The sequence below is a fragment of the Leopardus geoffroyi genome, chromosome B4 (genome assembly GCF_018350155.1).
Source record: "Leopardus geoffroyi isolate Oge1 chromosome B4, O.geoffroyi_Oge1_pat1.0, whole genome shotgun sequence".
Taxonomy (NCBI): Eukaryota; Metazoa; Chordata; class Mammalia; order Carnivora; family Felidae; genus Leopardus; species Leopardus geoffroyi.
Window position 1 is genome coordinate 95,243,345 of NC_059341.1, and position 24,863 is coordinate 95,268,207.

The 24,863-nt window shown below is 39.6% G+C and overlaps 1 protein-coding gene across 5 annotated transcripts in view; it reads left to right on the plus strand.

The window, feature by feature from the left end:
* The window catches only part of MYRFL (myelin regulatory factor like), a 134,954-nt gene that overhangs the window by 98,338 nt on the left and 11,753 nt on the right, over positions 1 to 24,863 (plus strand). Inside the window, exons 14-19 of one of the 5 annotated variants that reach the window (XM_045465388.1) lie at positions 13,244 to 13,407; positions 14,023 to 14,086; positions 19,352 to 19,437; positions 22,150 to 22,224; positions 22,308 to 22,360; positions 22,485 to 22,661. In XM_045465388.1, coding sequence (XP_045321344.1) covers positions 13,244 to 13,407; positions 14,023 to 14,086; positions 19,352 to 19,437; positions 22,150 to 22,224; positions 22,308 to 22,360; positions 22,485 to 22,661 — 619 coding nt within the window. Of the gene's footprint in view, positions 1 to 13,243; positions 13,408 to 14,022; positions 14,087 to 19,351; positions 19,438 to 22,149; positions 22,225 to 22,307; positions 22,361 to 22,481; positions 22,662 to 24,863 lie in introns of all 5 variants that reach the window. The other 4 variants (XM_045465389.1, XM_045465390.1, XM_045465387.1 and 1 more) reach the window with 4 other exon arrangements.

The following is a 24,863-nucleotide window of genomic DNA, read 5'->3' on the forward strand; positions in this document are numbered from 1 at the left end:
CATTCTGTTTCTATTCCATATCTCTTCCACTAGAATGTGAGCTTCTCGGGGTCAGAGAATGTGCCTTGTCAATCTTGTGCTGTTTAGTATGTATTTGGTATATTGTGGGTTCTCGTAAGAATTTGTTTATGTTAATGGCTGAGTTTCTGAATCTCAAATAAAGAAGAGAAGTAGTTCTATTAATATAAGGAAATCTGATGGGAGAAGTGGTTTTCTAGTGGAAAAAATTAGTTCAGTTTTGAGTTTGAGATGTCATCCGAACATTTGGATGAAAATGCCCAGTGGCGAGTAGGAGTGTGGAGACTGAGAGCACAGTAGGGCTTGAGGAGAAGCTGCAGACATGGGTGAAGATGTTAATAAGGGAAAGGTTATGGGTGCCGGTCACAGATCAGAAGTCTGTGGCCAAGTCTGGCTTACACTCTTCTTTTCCTCATGGTGTTTTAAAATTTTTCAAATTTATTGCATATCTATAAAAATTAGGAGATCTTAGGGGCACCTGACTGGCTCAGGCAGTTAAGCGTCTGACTCTTGACTTTGGCTCAGGTCATGATCTCACAGTTTGTGAGTCCCGTGTCCTGCTTAGGATCCTCTCTTTCTCCTTCTGCCCCTCCCCTGCTCGCTCTCTAAATAAATAAATAAATAAATAAATAAATAAATAAATAACTTTTAAAAATTAGGAGATCTTCACGCAAATTTTGGATTTCTGGCTCCCTTGAAATACCAGATCTGCTGACATGATGCTTAGGAGAAGCTTCCCTACAAGGGCTTCCTGGGCCATCCCACCCCTACTTCCTGCTACTTGCCTGGTCTATAGGCTTTCAGTTCTTACGGAATAAGAAGAAAGTAGACTAAAAGCAGCAGATTTCTTCTAGTTGAGGCCCAAAGAGGAAGGAAAAGACCTGGGAAGGCTGAGAGGGTTGGGCTAATGCAGGAGACTAAGGGGCAAGCACAGTGTCAGAAAGCCAAGTGAGCAGAGAGGATGAATGAGGACATGAGGGGGAAAGAGACGGGATGGGAAGAAAATGAACGTTAACAAAATCTTGTTGATTTTGATGACTGAAAAATCACCGATCGTATATGGCAAGGTGGTTAAGAGCATGGATTTCAGCATCAGGTAAGACTTTGTCCAAAACCTGGCTCAGCAAGTTTGGGGGATTATAAAGTCACTTTCATTACTATACAGACCAAATTACTTTATTCTTTATAGTTCTCAGTAAATACAACTTTAGTATGGCAACTTAAAATTCTACCTTAATCACTTTTTCCCCCATGGAAGCAATTGCTTTTTTTTTAAATGATTTTTTTAAATATAAATTTTCTTAAGACCACAACTTTTGGGGTGCCTGTGCGGCTCAGTCTGTCAAGCAGCCAACTCTTGATTTTGGCTCAGATCATGATTTCACAGTTTGGGAGTTCAAACCCCGCATCAGGCTCTGCTCTAACAAGGGGGAGCTTGCTTGGGACTTTTTCTCTCTCTCCTTCTCTCTCTACCCCTCCCTAGCTCAAGCTCACACTGTGTCTCAAAATAAATAAAGAAACTTAAAAAAAAAAAAAAAAAGACCACAACTTTTAGGTCTGTAATGTAGGATTAACCTAATAAATGGTTAATTGTTAATAGTTTTTTTCCAGATGCCACTCAGAGATGGCTACCACCTCAGCTGTCTTTGAAATGATTGATGTTTTTTTGACAGAATGACACATGCTATGTTTTTATCCAGAATAACTGAGTTGTAAAAAAATTCATATTAGTTTGAGTTCATATGGCTGGCCCAGAATCCAAACGTGGGCATTTATTTATTTATTTATTTTAAAATCATTAACGTTTGAGGAGAGTTGACGCGCAACGTCACATTAGTTTTAGGTGTGCAACACAGGGATTCAACAAGTTTATGTACATCATACTACGCTCACAAGTGCAGCTGCCGTCTGTCATCACACAACACTATTACCCTTCCACTGTGTACTGACTGTATTCCCTGTTCTGTGCCTTCTATCCCCCTGACTTCTTCATTCCGTAACTGGAAGCCTGTATCTCCTGCTCCCCTTCCCCCAAAATGGGGGCTTTTAAATGTCCTAGTCAGCAGCTGGTTTAAAAATCTAATCTTTTTTCATCAAGGGAGGTAGCAGAACTCATTTACTGGCAGTGGCGATAAGTTTCCTGTCGGAGGTAAACGTTCTCTGTTGCACTCACATGATTGATTTGACTCTAAGCCTGATGATCGCCTTACAGCTAGTATGTTATTAAAAGCAACCCTGGGGGCGCCTGGGTGGCGCAGTCGGTTAAGCGTCCGACTTCAGCCAGGTCACGATCTTGCGGTCCGTGAGTTCGAGCCCCGCGTCAGGCTCTGGGCTGATGGCTCAGAGCCTGGAGCCTGTTTCCGATTCTGTGTTTCCCTCTCTCTCTGCCCCTCCCCCGTTCATGCTCTGTCTCTCTCTGTCCCAAAAATAAATAAACGTTGAAAAAAAATTAAAAAAAAAAAAAAAGCAACCCTGGATATTTTAACAACTGATCATCTGTTTGTAGGCCATCTTGTTTCCTAAGAGCTCCTCACACTGGAAGCAGGGAGAAAAATCCTCTTGTTTCTGGTAGTAAACATTCAAAAAAAAAATTTTTTTTTAATGTTGACTCATATTTGAGAGACAGAAAGAAACAGAGCGCAAACGGGGATAGAGCAGAGAGAGAGGGAGGCACAGAATCTTGAAGCAGGCTCCAGGCTCCGAGCTGTCAGCACAGAGCCCCATGCGGGGCTCAAACTCATGAACAGGGAAATCATGACCTGGGCCAAAGTTTGACGCTTAACTGACTGAGCCGCCCAGGCTCCCCTCTGGTAGTAACAGTTTAAAGAGAAACATGACATTTATTGTTTTCTTGGGAAATTTGGTTTTGTAGGAAAATTTCTTTTTGTAGTTATGTCTTCTTTTAAAAAGTTACTGCTCATTATTTTCATGTGTCAAAAGTTCAGAAGTAACAGAAGTAAAACCAATGGATCACCAAAATAGTGATTAGTAAAAGTTTATTGTGCACACACAAAAAAGATGGTTTGCAAACTGGGAGCGCTGAAGCCAAAACATGGAATAAGGATCCAGGGTGTATTATTATGAAACAGCTTGTATAGAGAGAAGGCAGTGACTGTTTATTTTTCACTCTGATTGGTTATAATATTAGAATTTTCTTAAATCATAGGAAATTAGTCAACCTTGGGAAACAGTTCATGTTTTGCTGCTGATTTCCAGAGGCACAAGCAAGAGATGACCTATGTCAAGTTGGTTGTGCAAAATAAGTTAAATTAAGCTTTGTTAAATGAGTAAACTAATTTTGTCTGCTCAGGGAATTTTCAAGTCTAGTCTCCGTTTGTTTTTTATCTTATTTTATTTATTTCTTTTTTTAAATTTGCTAATAATTATCTTTTTTTTTAATATGAAATTTATTGTCAAATTGGTTTCCATACAACACCCAGTGCTCATCCCAACAGGTGCCCTCCTCAATACCCATCACCCAAATCAGGAGACTATAGATGCCGGTGAGGATGTGGAGAAACGGGAGCCCTCTTGCACTGCTGGTGGGAATGCAAACTGGTGCAGCCGCTCTGGAAAACAGTGTGGAGGTTCCTCAAAAATTTAAAAATAGATCTCCCCTATGACCCAGCAATAACACTGCTAGGAATTTACCCGAGGGATACAGGAGTGTTTTTTATTTTAAAACATGTATTTAAACAAGATGGTTGGATGGATGGAGATATGTGAGAAAGTATGCTAATTGTGGAATTTAAGTGGTAGGCTTTTCTGTGTGCTTGAAAATTTTTGTAATGAATTGTTAGGAAAAGAAGATGTTATTCCAGACACCTAAGACTGCAATTTAAATATTGTGGCAGCAGGTGGTGGCAATACTTTGAAAATCAGATAAGCCTGTTTAGTCAAGCCACTGATTTAATACCTGGAATTTTATGCTTTACTAAAGTATAACTCAGCAGCCTGCTTTTCTGGTTTAGGGATTCTTTTTTTTTTTTTTTTTTTTTTTTTTAGTGTTTATTTTTGGAGAAAGAGAGAGATGGAGCGCAAGCCGGGGAAAGGGCAGAGTGAGAGAGGGAGATACAGATTCCGAAGCAAGCTCCAGGCTCTGAGCTGTCAGCACAGAGCCCGATGCGGGGCTCGAACCCACGAACCGTGAGATCATGACTTGAGCCAAAGTCGCACACTTAACTGACTGAGGCACCCAGGTGCCCCGGGATTCTATTTTTTAAATCCGTATCAAGGCCTGGTGAGCTATCTACAAAATAAACTCTTGGACAGAGATGTAAAGCTGAGTTTATTCAAAGGCCAAATAATTGCCTGGCACATCCATTGGCTAAAGGTTTTTCTCCCATTGGTAGTCATTTTCATGATGCTCAATTACAGGCTATTTTATTCCCATCATTTTATTATAAAACATTAGTTCATGCAACATCAGATGCCACCAGGAGAAATTTTCAAGTCTGTGACTGTCTCTGGGAAAGAAATAAGAAGAGCCTGTTTCAACTTCTCAAAGCTTGCTTTGTGATCAGACTTCATTCCCCTTATTTAGTGTTCAATAGAGGACAAGTTGCAGCCCCCCAGAGAGAAAAGGAATGAGCTCTTCTGCCTGGAGGCTCCTGTTGTAGGCTCCTTTGTCATCAGAGATGCCAGGGACCCGGGAGCCTGCAAACTGTGTTCTGCAAGGGTTACCTGGGGAGCGAGGAGGCACTGAAGGACTTTTATCCATTTCCTGAGCCAAACCCTCCCAAAGAGGAAAGGACCTAACCCGAGTGGAAACCAGTTTGCTGGATACTGTCCAACCAGTCGCCCATTGAGCTGAGGGTGTTACACACTAGTATTTCTTTGTTTAATTCACCCACATTTCCATGGACATTTCCTAACATGGAAATGGAATTTGGACCTCAATCTTTTTCCTTTTCTGAGAGCAACCTCAGACAAAAGAATAAACTTGAGGTTTGGCCACTCTTTATTTCACTAGAGAATGGTGCTATGACCTCTCAATGCCACATGACACGAACAGTCCTGGTAAGAATATTCGTTCATTTAATCATCAAATCCATACTGAGTTTCTGCCTGTATTGGAACATCGACTATGGACAAGATGCGGCCCTATCTCTAGGTGTTTACAATATAGGTAAATATGACAGTAAGTGGAAGGAGAGTGGGAGGTGGGGGAGGACAGGTGGTTCAGGTAGAGGGAGCAGCCTGTGCTGTGCTAGCCCCAGACACTAGAGAAAGCTTGATATGTTCAGCAAAGGGCAAATGGTTCAATGTGATTAGAGCACAGAGAGTGAAGGGGGCTATGGGAAAGGATAGGGCTTAAGAAAGTGACCTCCTCTAAGCTCAGCATTGCTCTGATTTCATATTGCTCCTTGTTGTTTTCATGTGCACATATACTTGCCAAACTGCCCCACGTGTCTTTTCAGAAAATATGTCATGCTGTCCATTTGTACCTTCACCCCAAAGCGAGTCTTACATGGGCACAAGATTCTTGTGTGATTTGAAGCAGTTTCTGTTTTCCCCCAGAGTCTCCCGAGCAATTATTGGTGGCAAGCTGGCTTCATGACTTTTGCATCACAGTTGTAAAGCTACATGTCAGCTGAGATAGTGGGTCCCATTAATATGGTTAATAATAACTGGACAGAGTTGAATAATTAAATTAGGTTCAATGATAAAATAGTTATGAACCAACACTGGGTATTAGATGGGGAAGCTTTTCAAAATGCCCCAGACTTATGCCCATCCGAGTCCTAATGAATATAAACCTTTACATAGGACCCAGATGTGTGTATTTAGATAAAGTTCCTCAGGGATCTAGGTGCATGTTCATGGTTAAAGTGAACTCACAGAGACCTTATCACTTGCATAGAAAAGAATATTTTCAGAAAATTCTGGATTATGTTTTTGAACATATTTATACTGGCTTCAATATGGTGATAGAGGATAGAAGTCAGAAGTATTTTAGTCAGAGTCAGTCCCTAGAACATGTCCTAGAAATTTATTTTTTGGTAATTTTCTATTGGATCCATAAAGTCAGGGCCATAATTACAACCAGGAAGGTAGTAGTAAATTCCCTCTCCATCTTTATTTCCTCTTAAGTAGGAAAACACATGAATTATCTTCTTGCCTATTGGATCTACTTAGAAGATGTATGGTGCTAGTAAACTTGAGTTGGGGAGATCAAAGCTGGCTTTTTATCATTATTTACAAGTAACTGGACAATTGCAGCCAATCGTTCATATCTCGTGAGGCAGCATGAAAAGTCCCATTGGGTAGATATTGCAGAATGAAATTACTGTGTTTAGAGGGGACTTTAGTATCATTCTCCATGGCCTGCTCTCAGTTGGAATCAAATTCATGGATCAAACAAGCATTAAAAAAGAAGAGGAAGCTGGTTGCTGAGAAAATAGAAAAGAATATTAGGTATAGTAGTGCCATTGAAGATGGATAAAAGTGGGTGGATTCAGGAGATTTGGGACATTGAACGGATAGTACTGCATGGTGGGATCGCCTGTGGGTAAGCGGACAGAGGAGGAGTCAGAGATGATGGCTGGGAATCTGTCTGGATTCCCAGTGGTCTGGGACCACTGCTTGGACATAGTGACCAGTTATAATTATAGTATAAAGCTTTCTACAATGTAAACATAGTGAATGGTCATATGACATTTACTGTGATTTAGAACCATAGAACAATATTGTTGGCTTCGTGATTGCTGCCTTATTTTTATTAAAATAAATTTAGAAGTAAGCAAAAATTTGTAACAATTAGAAAATTTTAAAGAGCTTTTTTCAGGAGATTTTTTGTTTTTGTTTTTGCTTTCCAATTTATTTGTTAAGATTTTTAATGAAAAACTTCAAACATACACAAACAGATTAATAGTGAAACCCACGTATATACTTAGCAAATTCGACAGTTTTCAATTTGTGTCCGATCTCATTTTATTAAACCCCCCACCAACTATCCTCCCTTACCAACTGAATTTTTTTGGCTTTGTTGAGGTATAATACAAGTTTAAGGCATACAACATGATGATTTGATACACATACTTATTGAAGAGTGATTCTACAATAAGGTTAGTTAACACATTCATCACCCACACAATCATCTTTTGTGTGCATGTGGTGAGAACATTTAAGATCTACTCTCTTAGCAGCTTTCAAGTATATAATACAAGATTGTTAACTATAGTCATCATGATGTACATTAGATCCCCAGAACTTATTCATTTTAAACTGAGTTTGTACCTTTTAACGAACATCTCCTCAGTTCCCCCATCTCTCAGCCTCTGGCAATTACCATTTCTATTCTCTGTTTCTCTGAGTTTGGCTTTTTTTTTAGCTTCCACACATAAGTGATATCATACAGTATTTGTCTTTCTATGTCTCACTTATTTCATTTAGTATAATGCCCTCAAGGTCCATCCATGTTGTCACAATGGCAGGATTTCCTTCTTTGTTATAGCTAAATAATATTCCATTTGTGTGTGTGTGTGTGTGTGTGTGTGTGTGTGTGTGTGTATCACATTTTCTTTATTCATTTATCAATCAATGGACACTTAGATTGTTTCTGTATCTTAGCTATTGTGAATAGTGCTGCAATGAGCATAGGGTGCAAATATCTCTTAGAGACAGTAATTTCATATCCTTCAGACATATACCCAGAAATTTTTTGAGGTACCTTCATACTGAGTTCCATACTGCCTGTACCAACTGACCTTTCTAACAAAAGTGCACAATGGTTCCCTTTTCCCCACACCCTAACACTTGTTATCTCTTGCCTTTTTCAAAATAGTCATCTTCACAGGTATGTGGTGATATTTCACTGTAGTTTTGATATGCATTTCCCTGATAATTAGTGATATTCAACATCCTTTCATGTACCTTTTAGTCATTTGTATGTCTTCTTTGGAAAAATGTTTATTCATGTCTTTTGCCATTTTTAATCAGATTATTTTTTTTTAGTTTTTTATTTTTGCTGTTGATTTGTGTGAGTTCCTTATGTACTTTGAGTATTAACCCTTTATCAAATATATGATTTGCGAATATTTTCTTCCATTCTGTAGATTACCTTTAAATTTTGTTGATTGTTTCTTTTGCTGTACAGAAGCTCTTTCATTTGATTTAGCCCCACTTGTTTATTTTGCTTTTGTTGCTTGTGCTTTTGGTGTCATCCAAAACATGGTTCCCAAGACCAATGTCCAGAAACTTTTTCCCTGTGTTTTCTTCTAGGATTTTTATGGTCTTGGGTCTACATTTAAGTCTTTAATTTATTTAGAGTTACTTTTGTAGAATAGGGGTTCAATTTCATACTTTTCTTGTGAATATCCTATTTTCCCCACACTGTTGAAGAAACTATCCTTTCCTCACTGAGTCCTCTTGGCTCCCATGTCAAATTTTAGTTGGCCATATAGGTGTAGGTTTATTTCTGGGTTCTCGATTCTATTCCATTGGTCTATATGTCTATTCTTATGCTAGCACTATTTTCATTACTGTAGCTTTATAATATAATTTGAAATCAGAAAGTGTGATTTGTTCTTTCTCAGTGTTGCTCTGGATATTAGGGATCTTTTGTGGTCCCATATAAATTTTAGGACTTTTCTTCCTATTTCTATGAAGGATGCCATTGGAATTTTGATAGGGATTGCGCTGGATCTGTAGATGGTTTTGAGTAGTATGCACATTTTAACAGTATTAATTCTGCTGATCCAAGAACATAGGATATCTTTCCATTTTTTCATGTCTCCGGTTTCTTTCACCAATGTTGTATAATTTTCAATGTACAGGTCTTTCACCTCCTGGTTAAATTTATTCCTAAGTATTTTATTGCTTTTAATGCCCTCATAAATGGGGTTCTTTATTTCTTTCTCAAATAGTTCATTGTTAATGTATAGAAATGCAACTAATTTGTGTATGTTGATTTTGTATCCTGCAACTCTACTAAATTTATTAATTCTAATAGTTTTTTGAAGGAATATTTAGGGCTTTCTGTATATAAGATCATATCATCTGCAACAGATACAGTTTACTTATTTCCAGTTTGGATAACTTTTATTTCTTTTTGTTGTCTAATTACTTTGTGTAGGACTTCCGGTATTATGTTGTGTAAAAATGGGGAGAGTGAACTTCCTTGATTTGTTCTTGATCTTAGAGGAAAAGCTATCAGCTTTTCATCGAGTGTAATATTAGATATAGACTTATCATATAGGGCTTTTATTATGTTGAGGTATAGTCCATCTATACTTTGTCTAGAGTTTTTTTCAAAAAGATGCTGAGGGGTCCCTGGGTGGCTTAGTCCTGAGACCTTTGTCTCAGGTCACGATCTCATGGTTCATGAATTCAAGCCCCACATTGGGCTCTCTGCTCTAAGTGCAGAACCCACTTTGGATCTTCTGTCTCCCTCTCTGTCTCTGCCCCTCCTCTGCTCTCTCTCTCTCTCTCATCTCTCTCTCAAAAATAAATAAACATTAAAAAAAAGATGCTGAATTTTGTCAAATGCACTTTCTACATCTATTGAGATGATATGATTTTATTAATGTGGTGTATCACATTGATTGATTTGCATATGTTGAACCACTTTTGTATCCCAGGAATAAATCTCACTTGGTCATGATGTGTGATCTTTTTAATGATTATTGAATTTGATTTGCTGATACTTCATTGAGAATTTTTTATCCTGTTTATCAGGGATAATTGCTTATAATTGACTTTTTTTTTTGTAATGTCTTTATCTCACTTTGGTATCAGGTTAATTCTAACCTTTTAAAATGAATTTGGAAGTGTTCTCTCCTCTTCAGTTTTTTGGGAGAGGGTGAGAAGGATTTCTATTGATTCTTCTTCAAGTGTTTGGTAGAACTCACCAGTGAAGCCGTCTGGTCCTGGACTTTAGTTAGTTGGGAAGTTTGTTTGTTTGTTTGTTTGTTTTGAAGTTTACTTATTTATCTGAGAGAGAGAGAGAGAGAGAGTGAGAGAGAGAGAGAGAGAGAGAATGAGAGACAGAGCAAGTGGGAGGGGTAGAGAGAGAGAGGATCCAAAGCAGGCTCTGCACTGCCAGTGCTGAGCCCAATGTGGGGCTTGAACTCATGAACCGTGAGATCATCACCTGAGCTGAAGTCAGACACTTAACCAACTGAGCCATTCAGGCACCCTGATATATTTTTGATTATCGATTCAATCTCCTTTTTCTTAATTGGCCTGTCAGATTTTCTATTTCTTCATGATTCAGTCTTGGTAGGTTGTATGTTTCTAGGAACATCCACTTACCCAATTTGTTGGAGTACAATTGTTCATAGTAGTTTCTTATGATCCTTACTGTTTTTGGGGTATCAGTTGCAATGTCACCTCTCCTTTCTAATTTTATTTATTTGAGTCTTCTCTCTCATTCTTTTTTTTCTTAATCTAGGTAAAGGTTTGTCAATTTTGTTTATCTTTTCAAATAATTAACTCAATTTTGTTTATCTTTTCTGTAGTGTTTCTGGTCTCTTTTTCATTTATTTTTGTTCTGATCTTTGTTATTTCTTTCTTTTTACTACCTTTCATCTGAGTTTGTTCTTTATATAGTTCCTTGAGGTATAAAATTAGGTTGTTTATTTGAAATCTTTCTTTTTTCTTCTTAATGTAGGTGTTTATTGCTATAAACTTCCCTCTTAGGACTATTTTGCTATATCCCATAAGTTTTATTATGCTGCATTTCCATTTTTATTTGCTTCAAGATATTTTTTATTTCCCTTTTGATTTCCTCATTAACTCATTAGTTTTCCAAGTATGTATTGTTTAATTTTCACCTACTTGTGGATTTTCAAGTTTTCCTCCTGTTATGAATGTCTAGTTTCATACCATTGTGGTCAGAAAAGATACTTGGTACAATTTTAATCTTCTAAAATTTGTAACGCAGTTTTGTGACCTAAAATATAATCTAGATTTGAGAATATTCTGAATGCATTTGAGAAGACTGTATTCTGCTTTGTTGGGTGGAATTTCTGTATATGTCGGTTAGGTCCATTTGGTCTACAGTATAGTTCAAGCCCAGTGTTTCCTTTTTGATTTCCTGTCTGGATGAGCTATCCATTGTTGAAAGTAGAACACTGAAGTCCCTCCCCTACTATTATTGTATTGCTTCTATTTCTTCCTTCAGGTTCTGTTAATATTTGCTTAATATTAGGTGCTCTGATGTTGGATCTCTCTCTCTCTCTTTCTCTCTCTTTCTGGATATAGATATACCAATATCTAATCTATATATAGAGAGATAGAGAAATATATATATATATATATATATATATATATGTGTGTGTGTGTGTATACACACACATAGATATAGACATATATAGATACATATTCTCTTGAATGAATTGGCCCCTTTAGCATTATATGACCTTCTTTGTCTCTTGTTACAATTTTTGACATAAATTCTATTTTATCTGATGTAACTATAGCTACCCCTGCTCTCTTTTGGTTTCCATTTGCATGGAGTATCTTTCTTCCATTCCTTAAGGCTACATGTGTCCTTAAAGCTGGTGTGAATCTCTCTTGTAGGGAGCAGCGTATAGTTGGGTCTTTTTAAAATTCATTCGCTCTCTCTATGCCTTTTGACTGGAGAATTTAATCCATTTATTTTTAAAGTAATTTTTGATAGGGAAGGACTTATTAATGCCATCTTAATCATTGTTTTTTGGCTGTTCCCTTGTTCCTTTCTCCCTCTTTCACTGTGTTCCTCTGTGAACTGATTTTCTGTGGTGGTATGCTTTGACTCTCTTCTTTTTATCTTTTGTAAGTTTTAGCTTTATAGTTACATGAGGCTTATTTATATAACATATGTTATAGATATAACAGCTTATTTTAGGCTGATAACAACTGAATTTTGATCACATACAAAAACTCTACCCTTTTACTCACATCTCCATATTTTATGTTTTTGATGTCATAATTACCTCTTTTTTATGTATGCACCATTAACCAATTATTGTAGCTGTAGTTACTTTTAGTACTTTTGTCCTTAACTTTTATACTAGAGTTAAGTGAGTTACACATCTCATACTACAGTATTGGAGTATTTTGAAATTGACTATATATTTACCTTTACTGTCGTGTTTTATACCAGTGTGCATGCCTTTAAACTTCATGAACTAAGCTTTAAGTTTGTAATGTTGAGCTTTTGAGTCCTTTCTGAGTGGTTGCTTTACAGTGTTTGAAACCTTTAAAGCTTCATTTTGCATCATGAGAATCTCAAAGACACATAGCCCTGAGTTTCATCCCCCAACTACAAAACAATCTTTCTCTTTTGGCTTTGACCTCATCATTTTACCATAGTGGATCAGCTTCTATGAGCCCCAAAGAATTCTTTGGCATTCTGAACTTGTAAACAGAGAGGGGGAAAGGAGGGGAGGTCACAGGATCAGGATATGGGTTGATGAGAGCTTTCCAGTGTTTTTGTTATGGCTGAGAGACAGACACACATGTTTCTATGACAACTACAGTATGTGGGTTAGAGAAGAGATGGTTTGCACACTCTGGCTTTGGTTGGTTTCCCTTTCTTGCTCTTTCTGATGTGTCAGTGACCTTCCCTGAACAGATAGAATTAAGTGTTATCATTTTAAATTTTGTTTGGGAGTTAGGCTAAATTTAAATTGTACATGGTAGATCATGAGATGTTAAAGCAGAAATTAACACTTGAAGAATTATCTTCTCAGTATGAAGAAACTGAAGCTCAGAGAAGTTGTTTTGTTTTATATGGGGTCTCACATCTAGTAAGTGGCAGAACTCAGAGAAAAGCCCAGGTCTTCATTCCTTTCTCCTTCACCTAAGTAATTTGATGCATTTTACCAGGAAGAACAAGAATCATTTCTTATGAGGATTTAGTGATGTACACACAAATCAACATTCAGAAGCCAGTTCTTTCTTTTTATGAGTTTTAAATATAGTATAATGGCCATACAAAATAAATCTTCAGATTCCAAACTTGACAATGTCCTTCCGCTCCATTTTCTCTCTTGGATTACAAGGACATATTTCCATTTTATTGCAAATTGAACACAAGCAGTTTGACTACACAGCCAGCAGTTTAGCAAGATCATTTCAAGTTGCAAACCTCTCCAGTTTTGTCTTGAATGAACTTGAGGTTGGGTGTGTATATAACTATTTTCAGTGGTATACTTTAACTGGCTTTGAATAGGCTCAGACAGTTCCCTGGTGGTCTCAAACTGCAAATTTATGCCCTCTGTACTATCTTCCTTTCCAGGACCAGATCTTTATGGAAAATGTGGGCGCAGTGAAGCAGCTCTGCAAACTAACAAACAACCTTGAAGAAAGAATAGAAGAGTTAGAAATATGGAACAGAAAGCTGGCCAGGCTAAAGCGGCTCAGTAGTTTCAAGTCTTCAGCCAGTGAAGCAAGCTCCATCAGGTATATCCAGGGGCACCACAGGAGAAAGGAGACAATAGGGCCTTTCCATAACCAGATCAAACTAGATGGTCTTTCTGATCAAGCAGCAACCACTACTTTCTGCTAATGAAGTCCCTATTCTGTTTTTAGAATGTTTTGGGACACAATTGCCTTATGTGATAATGTTCTTATTTTATCTGTTGCTGCTTTGAAAATGAAACAAACCGTGAAGTATCTGTTTAAAAGCAAGGTGTTTTAGGAAATGTTGCATTTTACCAAAGGATGACTTCTCCTTTAAGGAGTAGAAGTGGCCATTTCTAAATTTAGAAAATCGTCTTTGGTTTTCAGGGAAAAACTTCTAATTTTTTTTTTTTTTCATTTAAGGAGGTAAATGCACATTTCCTGGGGTCTAATTATGAGAAAAAGAGAAATACAACATTTAACGCATTCATTTACGCTTACTAAGGTTCTTTTTCTCAAAAGGAACTCTCAATTGCCTTGACTTTTCCTTTGTAAAATTACCACTGTATTACAGAAAAAATCATACTGCTGTGTTAGTGGCAGCCTGGGCTTTTGTCGTGTAACTCCTGGAGAGGCATTTGAACGGTAATTAACATTCTCTCTCTCTTTTTAAAGCAAATTTAGCAGAGCTGTTAGTGCATCTTCTCCAAGAAAGGCCATTCCCAAAAAAACCAACAAGGTAAATAGACTTATTTGTAATGCACAGTGATAATGTTTTATACATATATATAAAAAAAGAGTGTTTAGAGAAATTGATCAAAAATGCTTCCCTTCATTTATCTGTTGATAGACTCCCTTGTTTGCATCTTCATGCACTTTAGGTATTTAATTACTACCCCTTTAATAGTTTTTTCAAAAAGATGTTTAGAGAAATAAGTACAGAACATGTTCATTTCAGAAATACTATTCTGCCGGTTTTTTTTTTTTTTTAATACATTGCCTCTATCAAGTGAAATTCATCAGCTTCCACATGCATATGGCCTTAGGCTGCAAGATCTGTGTGGATGCCTTAACTCAACCTCATTCCTTATCTATGGCTTCAGAAGATCCCAGGGGGACTTCCATTAATCCCCTAAATCCCTCTTTTCCCTTTTGATAGTTAGTACTCTATGTGCAAATGGGGAAATAGGTATTCACTTTCTTGCAAAGGTTAAAATGTGATGGTTTTATTAATGAATAAAGAGAACTTTCATCAAATAGGGTAACATTTACCTTAAAAAGTGAAGACTAATCATTTATTGATTTAAAGTACACCCTCTTCAATGAAGAGGAGTGTCAGTAAGGGAGAAGCTGCACTATTCCCTTCCTAGTACAATTCATAAATGCCATGAAACCCAGCTTGTTCCCTCTGACCCACCAGTGTTCCCCAGGTGGCCCTTCCCCAGGAAGATATTCATGACCTTAATCTGTATCTTATTAAGGACTGATATGGTGTTTGGGCCATTGCCCCCATTTACTCTCTTTTCTTCATGTTATACTGCATTGACCTATTTTTTTTTAAGTTTATTTACTTATTTTAAGAGAGAGAGAGAGTAGGGGAGGGGCAGAGAGAGAAAGAGAGGGAGAGAATCCTAAGCAGGCTCTTCACTGTCAGAACAGAGCCAGACAGGGAGCTTGAACTCACAAACTGTGAGATCATGACCTGAGCTGAAACCAAGAGTTGGATGCTTAACTGACTGAGCCACCCAGGTGCCCCTGCATTGACCTATTTTAAAAGAATTCAGAAAGAGTTTAATATTCTACTAAAAACTGCTAAAAATGTTATGTTGCTGACAAGCTACTTGGTGTACAAATAAACATAAATACATGGGTAAATATATATGTAGAAGTGTCCTTGGGCAAGTTACTGAATTGCACTGAGAAATAAATATAATAATAGGTTCTATCTTGCAAAGATTGTTGATAGGATTAAAGAAGGTGAAGCCCTTAGCCACAGTGCCCAGCACATAGCAGTTTGCTCAATAAACACAAACTATTAAACATGTTGTGTAGGAAGGGTACTGTTTGTACTGACCAGTTTGCAATGGGATGGAGGAAATGCTTCCTACATCCATGGCGGCACTGATTGGTGCAATTCGGTTATGTGCAACCTCTGTAGCTCTCACTCTGCACTTGGGGAATTTCTTTTATTTTGCAGTTATGTCAGAATAATAACTAGAATGTGTGATTCATGAGAACCGGCCCCATGTCTGCCTTCCCCAGGGACTGGCACATAGTAGGTACTCAAGCAGTATTTGTTAAATGAATGCATGAATGGAAAACCAGGTCTGATCATCTTCCCTGAAGGCTCACAATCTAAATTAAAAACATTGGGGCACCTGGCTGGCTCAGTCAGAAGAGCATGCGACTCTTGATCTCAGAGTCGTGAGTTCCAGTGCCACATTGGGTGTAGAGATTACTTAAATAAAAAACTTAAAAACATTTTTTGTTAAATTAAACACATTAAGTAGTTTGGTCTCTTGGGTATGCGTGTGGGGAAGGGGATTGGCTTGTGGACACAGAGTAGAGGATTTATGTGGGTACTGAAGAGCACCCATTCAACTCAGAGACCTCTTGCAGTCACTGTTGTAAGTGGGAGGCAGACAAAAGTGAGTAAGACATGGCCTCTTCTCCAAAGGAATTTCTAGGTGGCCAGGGAATATTGGAGAACAATACAAGAACAGTTGTATCTGGATGTGGTAAATATTGTAAAGGCTCAGAGTGCTGCAGAGCATTATGGGGACAGCCCTTCTAGGAGGAGTAAGCTCTGGCTAGATATAGGAGAGGTTCCAGAGAGGCTGGCAGAAGCAAAATCTGGGGGCCGGCACTGGCTTCATTGAAGGATTAGGTGAGAGTCAGCTGGGGGGAGAGTAGGAGGTAAGGCTGAAAATATAGGTAAGGCTCAAATTTCCTGGACCACCTGTTATGGAATTCCCTTGGTAGGCCATGAAAACCTTTTGAATAATAACAATAACATCTAAGTTGTATAGTGTGCTTTTGTTTTACAGACAGGAGAAGGGAGGCAACATAGCATTGTGGTTAGGAGCACAGATTCTGGAGCCAAATATTTTTTGGTTTAAATCCTGGCTGTATGACTTACTAGCTGTGTGATCTTGGGTAAGGAACTTAGCCTTCCTATGCTTCATTTTTCCCTTCTCTATAAGATGGGGATGATAACAGTACCTGCTCTGAGGGTTGTTGAGGATTATCTGAGCATTAAATAAATTAGTATATATAAAGCACTCACAAGACAACATGGCACATAATAAGTACTATGCAAGTGTTCACTCTTACTAGAACTTGAGTGTTCTCATACTTCGGCATATTATGAGTCTTCCAGGGAGCTTGATAAAGTACAAATAATGGGGATGTTTTCCTTCCCTTGTGTTGTCTTTGCATGAGGTCTTGGCTATTTCTCTGAGGTTGACTTTCCCTTCCATGACATCAACGCCTAGGTATCCTCTGTTCCCTGGAGCCCCCATGATCCTTGGGTCATTGAAACACATGTGTGTGGGTGGAATGTGCTACTCTTAGGACGGGTGGCTGTGTTAATGAGCAAAGTGCTGGTTGTGAGCAGTTGGTGGACCTTAGCAGATGGTAAGAGGCCTGGCTGGGACTTGCCTTGCCTTCCACATAGCTGCCGATGGTGGCACTTGTTCTGGAGAAAGATTGAGGTCTCCTGAGTAGCTCTCCTCCAATCTAGTGTTCCTCTTCCTTCCTTCTCTTTCTCTACCTCCAAGAGGTAGATGGGTGACCCCCACTGTGTATTGATGGTTGTGGTGAGATCGGAAGGTCTTCAGTCCTTTGAGCAGAATTTTCCAGGACCTTTAGGTTTTTTGTTTTTGTTTTTTTTTTTTTTTTTCAACGTTTATTTATTTTTGGGACAGAGAGAGACAGAGCATGAACGGGGGAGGGGCAGAGAGAGAGGGAGACACAGAATCGGAAACAGGCTCCAGGCTCTGAGCCATCAGCCCAGAGCCTGACGCGGGGCTCGAACTCACAGACCGCAAGATCGTGACCTGGCTGAAGTCGGATGCTTAACCGACTGCGCCACCCAGGCGCCCCCTAGGTTTTTAATAAATTCTGTAATAATTCTCATGCAGACCTAAATTTGAGAACCATTGCACTGTTAGTTGGACCCACCCAATAACTCTGAAATGTTGGCAGGTATTATTTTATCATTCCTATTTTATTGATGAAGGAAATGAGAATCAATGACATTTAGATGACTTGTTCAGGACCCAACTCCAAGCCCAACTCCATGTCTTAGGTCATTTCCCTATACTAGGTCAAAGGATTTGGAGCAAAAGCATGGAGATTTAAAATAATTCAGCAGCCATGGGGAGTAGATTGGAGGGGAAACTCTTATCCTGAGCCTAATGCTGTTTAATTACAATCAATTCAACAAATTTCATTGAGTTCCTTCTCTGTACAGCACATTTTTAGGACATCCTCTGAACAGTTCCAGTGAGATGGAAGAATGGTAGAAACTATTCACTTCTTAGTATTCAGAGTGGCTTCCAGCTGCCCTTATGGGTGTATTTGTTGAAAACTTGTATAATTAATCCCACCCCAACCCTAATATAACATTGAAGAACATTTTATTGATTCAGATAACCAACCCAAGAAATTTAAATACAGACCAGTTTCAAACTATTTCTTAAGTACCACCATCCTTCAATTCTTTTCCAACCAAAAGTATGATTCTACCCTCTACTCTCCAGAAGGAAGCAAACGTAATATTCTCTATTGCATTCATAGAAAAGCTCCTATTTAAGGAGCACCGTATTAAAATGGGCAGAAAACCTCTGCTATCTTTTCAGCCAGATTCAACAGCAATTACACAGCTCTCTATTCTATAGTTCTTGGGCCATTCCTTATATGCAAGGTTTTATGCCAAAATGCATCAGTCTTAGAGGTTTGTCTCCTTTACTTCCTAGAAACTATAACTTACTTATTTTTAGAGCCCCCATAATGCAATACACAATAGTGCTTAATGAATACATAAGATGAATATGAATATGAATTTATAAGAATAAATAAGACACAGGCCCAGAACTGTCCTTAAAAATAGGTAGCAAATGGGTGCCTCGGTGGCTCAGTCAGTTAAGCATCCAAGACTTGATTTCAGCTCAGGTCATGATCTCACCATGCATTGTGAGATCAAGCCCTGTGTTGGGCTCCACCCTAGTCATAGAGTCTGCTTAAGAATTTCTCTCTCTCTCGTCAGGCTCTGGGCTGATGGCTCAGAGCCTGGAGCCTGTTTCCGATTCTGTGTCTCCCTCTCTCTCTGACCCTCCCCCGTTCATGCTCTGTCTCTCTCTGTCCCCAAAATAAATAAACGTTGAAAAAAAAAATTAAAAAAAAAAAAAAAAAGAATTTCTCTCTCTCTCTCTATCTGCTCCTCCTCCACTTGTGCACATGCACAAAAGAAGAAAAAAGAAAAAGAAATAGGTAGCAGAATTGAATATTGATGTGTATGATTTAAAGAGTACTCACTAGCTCTCACCATACAAGTCTTTTCCATGGTTTGTCATGGTGCCTGAACTTCTTCCACTGGAATTGATTCCATCGTCTCTTGAAGACTTTATTTTCAAAAGTGTTCTAGTGAAAGAGATGAACATCTGGGTTCTGACACTATCTTGTCTGATAGGTCCTCTTCACTCATAAAACTTGAAGAATAAGCACTAAATGAACGGCACAGACACTTGTCCTGGATTCAGGGTGCTAGGGAAAAGAGAGCTTACTGTAGCCTGGAGTGTCAAGGAAAGGGAGAGGCCTGAGGCAGGCTTTGAAAGAACTTCGTTTTCAGGAGGCAGAGAGGAGGGAAATATAGGTTGAAGAGAGCACACTGGCCAGCCCGTGGAAGCAGCAAAGATCCCTGCTGGGAGCGAGTCTTCAGGGGTCCTTCTCCCAGTTAGCATTGATGGTTTATCACTGCTCCTTACTGAATCTTCTTTTACAGGTTTATTTTTCAGGAAAAAAACAATTGTGTCCTAACTGGATTTTCCAGACCTTGGTTATAACTCTCATTGCTGTGATGGCCTTTTGGTAAGAAAAACGTCAGTGTTATGCTGTGTCAAGCTCTTTTATCCTTCCCATCTTCCTTTTCTTATATATGAACTGGGGACTGACCTATTTACTTTGAAGACAAGGGGCTCTTTAACTGAACATTGACCTTTGATTTAACTTAGAGATAAGGGAGCCCTTTTTATTTTTATTTAAAAAATTTTTTTAAATATGAAATTTATTGTCCAAATTGGTTTCCATACAACACCCAGTGCTCATCCCAACAAGGGATGCCCTTCTTAAACTCATATTCTGAAGAAAAAAGCATAGGCTTTCTGTACTTAAATGTGAGAGGAAGGATTTTTTTTTGCAATTAACTGATACTTTTTAGCAACTCACTGTGCCTTTCCTGTGTGTGTGTGTGTGTGTGTGTGTGTGTGTGTGTGTGTGTCTTTTTCAGTCTCGCAAATAACTCTCAAATTCTTCGTTCTCTTTCCTGTCTACTTGGGGTAATGTTGTGAGAGGGCAATCAGGTACAATGTATTCTCCCCTAGACACTCATATTTACTAGGGTTCTTCTAGATTCTTCAGTGAAGCCTTCACACCAAAGGGACTATGAGATAACCCCGAGAGGTACAATATTTTGAAATTGCAGCCAAATTTACTAGGCAGTTAAAGCAGGCAGACACAGTAAGGAAAAGCATTTGCTGTTCAAGCAGTGGATGATTTGACTGCAATCCATCCTCTCTCTGCAAGGAAGTCGGGGGCATCCCTCAGTGGCGTGCAGGGCGTCTTCCTCAGGGCCCTGGTCTGTAGGCTCTGCTGATGCAGTGGTGGCCCCTCAGCCTTTGGGCCTTGGTCACCTTGCCTGTGTCCTCTGGGCCTTCTTGTTCTTAGGCTATTTGCATGGCCAAAGGGGTATTTATCTATCTCTCAAAAAATGCTTGGTGAGTGTGGGAAAGGACTCTCTTTGGGTCTTGCCTCAAGGGAGACAGTCGTTTTCAGAAGCAAAGTGAGGGAAGGTGCCAAGGTGTATCTAGTTCCTTGATCTATAGCTTCCTAGCTATAGAAGGTGATGTGAGTCTCTCTGTATCCTTCTCTCCCCTCAGCGTCTTGTCGCTTGCTACAGCCCACTGCACGAAGCATCCCCAAGTGTCTGACACCAGGAGACAGAATTCCCATTCGAAGCCGTTGTCCTTTTCTCACGGTCCTAAGTGAGCCTTCTTCTGCTGGGATTCCCAACGCAGGAGAGTGTGAGAGTCTACTTTAGCAGACATATTTAGCATTCTCTAGAGATAGATTCCCATGAAAACCCAATGGGAGGGTTGTAGGAAGTCTAATTCTGATGTAAAGAGACTGCTTTTCAAATGTGCTCATCAGAATTATCTTATGAATTCCAATACTTTTGACTGCTAAGATCAAAATCGGGAAGTTATTAGGCTTTTATCTTGTTTCTGGCCTGTGGTGGCAAGAAGGGTCAAAACCAGAATTTGCCCCCAAAGAAAGGAGCAGATATGTCCATTTCATCCTTTGATCCTAGAAGTTCTCTGGGCCATGCGTTGAAGTAGATGCCAGAAACAAATTGGAAAGAGTATTTAAGGATTAGTCCTAGGGAGATAGAGAGTGGGGGATACGGGAGAGCAAATAAGGCAGACTGGACCACAGCAAGCAGTTGCCAGGGTGATACAACAGCTTCTGTCTGATGGCATCTTTGGGACTCAGCACCACTTTTCCCAGTCAGGGTTGTGCCTGCTGGGCAGTTGTGCCAGCTACTGCTAAGAACACTGTGGAAATTTTTTCTTTATGAGTAGAATCCCAACGTGTGGCACATTTCTTCGTGTGTATTTAATAATGGTAAACCACCACCTTTGATGGGGGAAAATATAACAAGGAGCCAATGTAGGGAACCAGGTGTGAAGTCGAGCTGGCAGGATGTCAAGTGAGGTCACCCTGTGTTAGACCCCGCACACAGTGGAATTGTAATGTCATGGCAGACTTTCTGGTGCGGCTCATGCGAGAGGGCTACAGAACCCCCCAAAGAAGACAATGCTAAGTGAGCTTGGATGCATGAGCATGGTTAAGAATAGCTTCCCAAAGCTCAGAACCTTTAAGAAAAGCTTCTATTTGAATATATAAGTTCTGATCATTGGAGGAAAAGGACATAGTCATTATTTTGAAGTCACACAGTGTGGAAATGAAGGTTGTATTGCATTTATTTTCCTTCCTCTCCCCAATTTGGTGTATTGTGCTCTGAAAAGACAGGCAGCCAGAAGATGTCAGAGCAGCAGCCAAAGGGTTTGGCATCTACAGCTGATTAAATCTGTGCCTCCTCTCATCTTCCAGTGCCACAGTGTGGACGCCCTCCACCAGTGGGATGCGGACTCTGCTCTGCCTTTTTCCTGCAAGGAGCAGAGGGCTGCCTCTAGTGATTTACAGCTTCCTCTTATAATCTTCCACTGGTGACAGACGCTGCTGAGGCAGCTTGCCAGGGCCAAGGGGCCACTCGCTGGAAAAATCCATCGGTGCAGAGTACCCCAGGAGCCTCTTTGCTCTAGGAAGACGAGGGTTTTCTCTCACCAGGGCAGAGAAGCATAACTGTGCTGTTTCCATGGTGCTTCTGTCAGCCATGGCTGCCCCTCCCCCCCTCCCCCCATCTGTGTGGCCTGTGAGAACGTTGGCCAGCTGGTTGTGTGAGATATATATGAACTCAAATCTGTCACATAATGCTTTCTTCTTTTTTTTTTTTTTTAACAGTGCCTTGACGATAGTCTCCCTTTACATCCTTAGCTTAAAAGATCAAGACCGACATGCCCCAAATCTCTCTCTGAGGTGAGAGTTCTGGTCTTGTTTTCCTTTGGAGAGAAGTAGTCTTGAAGGCCTCCTTCATTAATCATTTTGTTTTCTTCCTCCAGCAACATCACAGGCTCTCAGGAGCCAGCCCTGCCACCCACAGCCTCCCCCTCAGGTAAGATTTTCACATTCCTCGCTCTCAAACCCAGCCCGTGTTTCATGTGAATTGTCAACAAAAGAACCAGCCATTCAGGTTAACCTTGTTGCTTCCCTCGGCTCTGCCCAACACTTTGCAGCAGCACCTAATACATCTCTGGCAACCACACAGTCCTCCTTCCGAGTACCAGAAATCACTTTCTGTGAGATTCTGCCTTGTCAGGAGACTTACTGCTGCCCCATCTGGGGAAAGAGAAGAGTCCTCTCAAGTCTTGTGCAAAGGCGTTCCAACGAGGAATTCCATCAGAGACCGTGGGCAGGTAAAGGATGTTCAAAGAGAAGCAACCAGGGCTCTGAACCTGAGGTGTATTTTTTTTTCTTCTTCTTTGCAAATATTTACTTGCATGATCTGTTAATGGTTCCAGACAATCGTTTTCTATTGAGGTGGCAAGATCTTTAAAAACACAAATACACAAACTTGCAGTCATCTGTAATATTAAGTCCCCCACCCAGGGATGAAATTTTGGTTGATTCAAGTGAAAAAGTCTCATCTGTCCATTGCTAGCAAAGATAGTAGTAGTAGAACATGTAAAGTAATCATGTGTGGATTGGGTAGATTTTCTGGCTCACTTAGAACTTATAAAATGATGTCGTAGCTGGGCTTTCTGCCCAAACCAAGTAGGGAAAAATGTAAAGGGCTTTGGAAATCCAGTGAGTTCAGGGTAAGTTGCCAGTCAGTGAAAATCACAACCACTTTCAGAATATCTTCTACCTTCTAGGGACACTCACACACACACACACACAGACACACACACAGAATGTTTTTGAGTAACAGAATTTTCATGTTGAAAACATTATGGAAACTTGAGTAAGGGCTAAAAGTGTAATTATCTCTATAAAACCATATGTAGTATATCCAAATGTATACTAATTCATTATTATTTTGGAAATCTTCTGCATACACACAACAAGTATATAAAATAATAATGATGATAATGCTGATAATAGCAATACGTACATATTAGTAGGGATTATATATCAGGATGTTGTAGCAACAACTTCCAAATTACAGTGACTTAATATGGCAAAAATGTATTGCTGATTCTCTTTCTATGTCAAATATGGGTCAAAAGAGGGTTCTTGCTCATCATGTCATTTGGAACTTAACTAATGGAGACTCCATCTCAATACATATTTCTACCATCTCTGTAACAGTAGGTAAGAGAAAAGGCAAATTGTGCACTGGCTCTTAAAGTTCCAACCTAGGTATAACACATGTCACTTCTGCTTACGCTTTATTGGCCAAACCAAGTGACGTAGGTCAGGTCTAATTTAAAAACGATTGATAAAGTGCAGACCTAACATACGCTTAGAAGAAGATGAACCAGAATATTTTTGAGTAGTCCAAATGACTGACATGTAAAATATGGTCAGTGGTTGAGGTTTTGGGGCAGCAATGTAATTTCTTTTTCCTTTTGACATTATTTTATATCGTAGAGTTGAATAAATAACTTGTACAAATCATTGTCACCATCACCACCGCCATTATCATTATCATGTAATGAGGTAGTAATGTATACAAAAGCACTGCCATAAGTAATCTGCATGAGTAAACCTTTCAAGTCCTCACCAACCTAAAAGACAGGCACTGTTATTATCCCCATTCTTTCCAACAAGGAGGTGAGACATAGAGAGTTTTTCCCTGTACCCATAGAAGGCAATGCTTGCACTATTTTTCCCATGAAAGCAACTTTTGATTGAACTTGGCAAGAGATGCGACACTACAGGGCAAAGATGCATCACTACTTTCACAAAGATGTGAAAGGAATTCGTTTGAGTCAGCATATTCTCCATAGTTTCAAACATGGAAAAATCCAGTATGGTTACAAAAATCCCCCACAGCCTTCATCTCTTGTGAAAGCACATGGAAACTTGTGGCTGGTAAACTCTTTTCTTACCTCGGGGTCCACCTTGGATATGCCTGGTGTCCTTTTCTGAGAGCAGTCCTCAGAAGAGACTACCTCACCCACGAGAGATGTGTAACAACGGATCCTGTACAGGAAGAGGTCATGGACAGATCCAATCTTCGTTTGCAAAAAGGTTCTTGACCCTTAAGCAAACTCATTCCTGTGGCAACCAGCTCTTCACATGGAGGGAAGAGAAGTCTTATCAAACCAGATGAAGGTTTATTGCTCTCTTCTCTGGAACAGGGGGTATCTGCAGGTCTTATATTTCCATGAGTATGGGAGACACTGAAGAGACTCCTAAAAAAAGAAGGTCTGCCCCACAATCTCTGGCTGTGTTCTACTAGACACAATTATCAGCGTTGTCTGGCTAAAAGTGAAATTGAGGGGCACCTGGGTGGCTCAGTCAGTTGAGTATCCGACTTCGGCTCAGGTCATGATCTCGTGGTTTGTAGGCTTGAGCCCCACATCACGCTCACTACTGTCAGTCCCCCTGTCTCTGCCCCTCCCCCACTTGCATGCTCATGTGTGCATGCTCTCTCTCTCTCTCAAAAATAA